Source organism: Lampris incognitus, unplaced genomic scaffold (assembly GCF_029633865.1).
Source record: "Lampris incognitus isolate fLamInc1 unplaced genomic scaffold, fLamInc1.hap2 scaffold_207, whole genome shotgun sequence".
Classification (NCBI taxonomy): domain Eukaryota; kingdom Metazoa; phylum Chordata; class Actinopteri; order Lampriformes; family Lampridae; genus Lampris; species Lampris incognitus.
In genome coordinates this window covers 90001-97353 of record NW_026611165.1, presented here as the reverse complement: position 1 = coordinate 97353, position 7353 = coordinate 90001, and the positions used below count along the sequence as shown (strand labels likewise).

Here is a 7353-nt window from a genome sequence, read left to right as displayed (position 1 = left end):
TTGTTCTAGCCCAGTCTGTCTCCGCTGTCTGCATCCTGGTCCTCAGTTCCTGCTACTAGCATGACACTTAGTATGTTGGTGACGTACATTGGAAACCATTAATGTTGAAAAACAGAAATATGAATCTGAATTTGAGCTCTGACCTTTCCTAAAAAACCAAAAAGCCACATGTTCACTGAAGCTAAAACAAAACACAACAGAATGTTTGTGGTGGTTTATTTTAGAAAGAACAATTTGAATTGGAGAAACAGCAACAGACGACTGGTGATTTAAAAAGGAGCATTAAAATGATTTCCCTGTAATATAGGTCAGGGGAATGTTGTCGGTTGATTTTGATACAAAGTTGTGTTACAGCAGGTGAAGCATTGGGTCACATCAGAATCTGTAGAGCATTAGTAAGAATACGAGCAGGAGGCAATGAGATCCAGCAGGGGGCAGCACTGACAAACTGGGAAAAACCTTCAGGTGAAAGCAACACACACTGAACTGCCACCAAAAAAACCAACGAGGAAGAAGCGTCACTTCTTGCTTCAGCTGGTTGGAACCAGAACACGCCCTGTTAAAAAAGACCAACGATAAGAAAAGTGGTGAAGAGTGAAGAGACTGAAATACAACCAAACAAGTCTGGCCCACTTCAAGTACTGATGACACACAGCTTAACTATTGTGTCTTCAACTATCTATAAGTACCAATGTGTACAGTGTACTGTCCATGTGTACTGATATGTATATTATACTGTCTATATGTATAGTGTACTGTCGATAAGTACTGATATAGTGTAGTGATATAGAGTGTACTGTTTATATGTATTTGTATTATAGTGTAGTGTGTATATGTAGTGGTGTTCTTGTGTAGGGGTATCATAGTGTATATGTGGACTGATGTGAACCAGTGTAAACCTGGTCTGGACTGATCTAGTGTTACTGACCTCTGGCCTTCCTCTTGTAGTAGATCAGACCTGCCAAAGACAAAATCAAACCCACAAGCAGACCTGACGCTCCGATGGCGATCTTGTTTCTGTCTGATTGTGACATGGAGGGATCTGGAGAGACAGACACATGTCTCTATCTATAGACACATCTGCATGTTGACCTGTCTCTCTATGTCTTCATCACCTATCCATGGACAGAGACACACATAGATACTCACTCCAGTCCACTTTCTTAGGAGAGGGGAAACTGGCGTGTTCCACCATGCAGGTGATCTTCTCTCCAGACCTGAGATGAAATAAGTGAAGAAGAAGAAAACACACAGGAAATAAACAACACATGAACAATAAATAAGACGTGATGTGATTGGATGAGGTAAGTTTGTACTTTCCTGTCTGTCTGCACAGAAACTAGTCGAGTGTGATACTAAAAATCAGCCCACTTTAAAACACGGTATTAATACACAATAAATACTCTGTCGTCCATCTGGGATCTCACCTGTAGAGAGCCACGCATCCCACCTTAAATATACAGCTGGTGTCTACAGAGCAGACACGGAGGAGACACGTTCCACCTTAAACATACAGCTGGTGTCTACAGAGCAGACACTGAGGAGACACGTTCCACCTTAAACCATCACTTTGTGCTTTGTTGTCCAGTCATTGTGTGTGTGTATATGTGTGTGTGTGTGTGTAAATGCGAGTGTATAGTGTTAAAATACTGTGTATGTATTTGGACCGGTCCATTCGGTACTGAGTCTAAGTGTTCTGACCTGGGCGTGTACTCCAGGTGGGAGTGGATCTGGTAGTACCAATCACCATTTGCCAGCTCATCGGTGGAAGTGACGTCAGAGGTCACCGGCTGTCCGTCTCTCAGCCAGGTGACAATGATGTATTTGGGGTAGAAGTTGTAGACACTGCACATCAGCATGGCCGGATGTCGGCCACTATGGGGCCTCACTGAAGTCAGTCTCACACTGGGCTCAGCTGGTAAAGAATAATAATTATTATTATTATTACTATTGTTATCATCATCATCATCATCATCAGGGCTTGAAATTAACTTTCTGAATCAACGTCAAATGTGTAGAGTTGCTAATCCTCAGAGTATATAATGTTTGGGGACACATGGTGGCGCAGTGGTCAGAGCAGTCGCCTCACAGCAGAAAGGTCGTGGGTTGGAATCCCGGGGTAGTCCAACCTTGGCGGTTGTACTGATGTGTCGTAGGTTAGTTTACATTATTACGACAGCGGCCCCCCGAGGAGTTACCATAAACTGATTTACGGCAGTGCCTAGCAGAGCTGGAATAAAGCATGTTAAACGGCTCTTCTGCGGTGAGTCGCCTCAGTCCAGCCCTCCGCATTGAGGACTAGACTCTGTTATAGCCGGACCTCAAACAGGACTCATGAAAACCCGACACGTTACTGTAACATGAAACTCATCCTAGATCTGCTGGATTATGCAGATGCAGTAAATTCTGAAGCACTTATTTTGTTCCTAGACTTCTATGAGGCCTTTGACGCGATTGAACTCACGGTTCTGTTACAGTCCGTCGAGGCGTTGGGCTTTGGGAATAACTTTGTTGGCATTGTCAATATGTTTTACAAAGATATGAATAGTTATGTTATGATGAACTTTAACAGCTGTAAAAGAGTCCAGATGAACAGAGGGTTCCGCCAAGGCTGCCCTGTTCCTCCTCCCTTTTTTATTTGAGGGGCTGAATTCTTATCAGTTAGCATCGAGAATGATGGACGTTTGGAAGGAATGTCGGGTTTTGGTGGAGAGTTAAAAATCTCACAACTGGCAGACGACACCACTTTGTTTTGAAGGACAAGAAGCACGTGAGGAACTCTGTTACCTCAGGTAACCAATGTTCCAGGGCCTCAGACCTGCGACTAAATGTGTGCACATGTGGAATGTTGTCTGTGCGTGATTGTAGCGATTGTGTAGTTGGAAACATCCGGTAAAAGAGTCCGTTAAGTATTTGGGAATATATACAACTACACATCTTACAGCTAGACAACATCTCCATTTCTCCAACAGATTAAAAAGACCAAGTCTGTCTTCAGGATTGGTCTTGGAAGGGGTTTGTCTACTTAAGGAGGAGTTCTCCTCTCCAAAGCAGAGGGCCTGTCTCGCTTTGTGGGTCCATCTGTGTCTCTATTAGTTTATGGTTCTACCGCCACAGAAGCAAATAGAACTTTCTTAAATGTCATTTGGAAGAATAAACCACACCAGCTTAAACCATGTGTCCTGTCCAGCAGTGAAGCAGAAGGAGGTCTGGAAGTTCTAGATTCCGTTGATTCTGGTAACACAACACACAAACACGCTCACACTTCTTGTCTGATGGTGAAATGTCCCATAAGTGTGGGACTGGTGTGGAGTCTCGTGACCCTGTCCCTCCTTTAACATGAGACACGTGATCTGGTGCTGTCTTCATCCAGAAGATGTGCTCTTCAACATCTGATTAATTGTGTTACTGTAGATGCAACATGTGTACTCACAAACAGGAGTTGTGTAAATCACTACCTAAGATCCCTGCTTGTCTCCAAGAAGTGAGTCTTTCCTTAAACCTCTCAGCCTCGAAACAACACAAGTAACGAGCTGCTGACCTACTACCACACTTGTGTCCTGACAGCCGTCTGATACTTTACATGTGTACACGTGTACTCCCCTTCTGTTTTGTTGTGTGTCTGTTCTTTGTTTGTATGATGTTGTTACCATTTATTAGGGGTCCAAGCCCCAGGGGCTGGGAACCCCTATTGTTTCTGTTCAGATTTTTATTGTTATTTTTCCGTTGGTAAAAGTGGTACTGCAGCCTACACCGTAACAGATTCTACAAAACCCTTTGGAGGCCTGGTACAGAACTTCGCACTTACCCCAGGTGCAAAACATGACACATGTCAACCAGTTGGTGGCGCTATTTTGAAGGTCAACGCGTTTTGGCGTGTAACTCCAAACCGGACATCGGACATGCAAAACCTTTACATGCGCAGATTCACTGAGCATATCGGAATCAAGTGGTATAGGCCACGCCCATTTCTGCTGTAATTTCATTTCGCAAATTTGCGAAAATAGCCAAAACTACTTGTTCAAACTCCTCCTAGGCCGTGCGATCGATTTACACGAAACGTGGCACACATCATCTACAGTCACTCAAGGCAACAAGTTATCGAAAGAATTTTGATCCGTTGCTCGGTTTTGATTTGACAGATCAATGAACCTTGACTGAAAAACGGTGATTTTCCATGACGGTACCATAACTCATCAATGCATTGACATATCAACTTGAAATTTTAGACTTATGTCACGTATTGTCAAAAGATCCTAACTCATGAAGTGCGTTTTATTTGTCCAGTAGGGGGCGTTATAAATTGGAGACGTTTCTATCTCATAATTGGCACCATGGATTTGGATGACATTTACGGTGCACAATCTAGGATCATACTGGAGTTGATACATGCAATTTGGTCATGATTGAAAGAAGTGGGCGTGGTTTATGACAGAAATGTATATTTCACCTGCGAAACTTAAAAAATTCCCAAAATGTCCCCCAAATCCCCTGCACATCCTACAGAGCTGAGATGTTGTGAGCAGATCCAGTAAGTGATGCCAACACTTTGCTGCACTGCAACATAGGGTCAATTCAGAAGTCCGTCACTCTATATTTTTCAGAATATGAAAAATCATAAAACATAAATATTTCTGCACAGATTCATTCAATTGCTACCAACATCGCCACAGACATTCTGGAGAATGAACATATCAAGGGGGTCAAAGGTCATTCTAATCGGTCAAAACATGCATCCACGCCAATGTACAATATATGCCTGTACAGTGTACAATATACATAATATTTTGTATTTTCACACATATTTGATCAAACTATTCCAAAATATCTGACAGGACACGTGACACTACCAGCATGACGTGTGAATGTGTTCAGATGTTTATCAGCGACGGTTTTTGTGTTATAAGCGTTTAAAGTATAAGGGACAACATGCAGCTCTTTAGCAGCAGCTATGCTATTGGTTCAAGGTGGCGGATCTTGTTCACAGCAACTCCGATTAACACGAAACTTGGTCCACCAATAAGTCATGACGGCCTGAGGTTCTGTGCATTATTTACTGTTAATTGGCCACTAGGTGGCGCTATGCTGCAAAATCATGAAATGCGCTAACATTATATATCCAAACTACTTGTAGCCTGTCAGTGTGATCAAACTGAAGCTTTGCAGCTAGCAGCTATGTACTCTTGTGAGCACCCTTCAGTAAAGGACATTTTATAATGCAAACCATTATCACCCCAAGTCCACTCTACTGCCCTTTGACACGGCTACACAACGCACTACAGGAGTATAACTACACATTTCTTTCAGAATCAGCAAACAAGTCACAGAATGACCCATAGCAGCTGTAAGATAAGCCTCTGCTTCCACATCTCTGGCTCAGACACCGCCATTAGCTGCGTCTGTTAAGAACTAATCTCAGTTTCCTGATGACGCCTTCACGCATCACTGCATAGATGCTGAACTCAGATGCAGCATACTCATGCTTCATTATCTCCTCCTACTCCCACTTCAGCAGGTTTAATTAAAACACAAATAAGTTCCCTGAAGCTCAGAACAAGGTTTCCAGCAGGCTGCATTTCTCCCACTTTACTGAATAACTCACTGCAAGGCTGCCAAGAAACCCTCTGAAGTTAGTGGAAGACAACCTCTTCGCTCCTGTCAGCCCCACACTTGCCTCGTCCATGGGAGGGAACACTAGAATTGTACTTCTCCTAAAACAGATACTACACGCTCTTCCACTGTTAGTACTCAGTACTTAACACTCAACATTGTTGACAAGTATGTACAGCCTAATACTACTCATTTCCCCACCTCATCCCTACATGTCATTATATTCTTTTAGACACATATGTTGTTTTTCTTCCAGCCCCAACCCACATGATGTTATGAACCTGTTCCGGGTTCATCAATAATCCTTTGTTGACGTCATAGATGATCAATAGTTGTGCGCTGTGTTCACAACCATCCTCATACACCATCTTGACGGACAGCTTTACGACCACCGTCGCTCTTTAAGACTGAGACTTGCATCCGTCTAATAAGCAAACAGCTCAACTAGCGAGGCTCCTACAGACAGCCAGACCCGACTTACATACATGGGGGCTTGGAGCCCGTTAATACCTGCTGGCAGCGCTGCTTTATGTCGGGGACTGTCTCACACCCTGATTGGGTTCTTCTGACGTAGTTGTGTAATGATACTGAACCTGATGTGTGTCCGTAATACTACACACCTGTTTTATGTACCATGTTCTATTGTTCACTAATACACACACACACACACACAGACACACGCACACACACACACACACACACACACACACGCACACACAGACACAGACACAGACACAGACACACAACCACACACACACACACGCACATATACACACACATAGACACACACACACGCACACACACACACACAAACAAACACACACATACACAAACACACAAAGACACACACACAAAAATGCACACACAGATACACATACGGACACACACACACACACAGACACGCACACAGACACACACAGACACACACAGACGCACACGCACGCACGGACGCACGCGCGTGAACGGACACGCGCGCACACGACACACAACTCCAACGGGCGCGCGCACAACTCACAAAGACGCACACAGCGTGACAAACACACACAAACGCGCGCGCACATACACGCGCACACACCGACACGCATACACAACTGACAGACGCACGCGCGCAAACAGCTTTCAAACGCGCGCACTTACACACACATACACACAAACACACACACAGACGCACACAAGGTGACAAACACACACACGCACGCACACACACATACACGGTGACAAACACACACACAAAGGGACACACGCGCGCGCAAACAGTCACCCGTACACACCGACACACAACTCACAAACAGGCGCGCACACTTACACACACGGATAAATGCATGCATAATAATAGTACTACTAATAGTAGTAGTAACAGTAGTAGTAATAGTCATAATAACAATACTACTAATAGTAGTAGTAACAGTAGTAGTAATAGTCATAATAACAGTACTACTAATAGTAGTAGTAACAGTAGTAGTAATAGTCATAATTATAGTACTACTAATAGTAGTAGTAACAGTAGTAGTAATAGTCATAATAACAGTACTACTAATAGTAGTAGTAACAGTAGTAGTAATAGTCATAATAATAGTACTGCTAATAGTAGTAGTAACAGTAGTAGTAATAGTCATAATAACAGTACTACTAATAGTAGTAGTAACAGTAGTAGTAATAGTCATAATAACAGTACCACTAATAGTAGTAGTAACAGTAGTAGTAATAGTCATCATAGCAGAGCAGCTCACCTGTCTTATCCAG

At 43.3% G+C, this 7353-nt stretch overlaps 1 protein-coding gene across 1 annotated transcript in view; it reads right to left on the bottom strand.

Annotated features, from left to right (window-relative positions):
• Positions 1–530: 530 nt before the first annotated feature.
• Positions 531–7353, bottom strand: part of LOC130132963 (H-2 class II histocompatibility antigen, E-S beta chain-like) — a 55793-nt gene continuing 48970 nt past the window's right edge. Inside the window, exons 2-6 of the mRNA XM_056301892.1 lie at positions 7341–7353; positions 1702–1915; positions 1150–1217; positions 929–1042; positions 531–556 (exon numbers count right to left, since the gene is read on the bottom strand). The exon at positions 7341–7353 is cut by the window's right edge and continues 260 nt beyond it. Of these exons, the coding sequence (XP_056157867.1) occupies positions 531–556; positions 929–1042; positions 1150–1217; positions 1702–1915; positions 7341–7353 (435 nt within the window). The remainder of the gene's footprint in view (positions 557–928; positions 1043–1149; positions 1218–1701; positions 1916–7340) is intronic.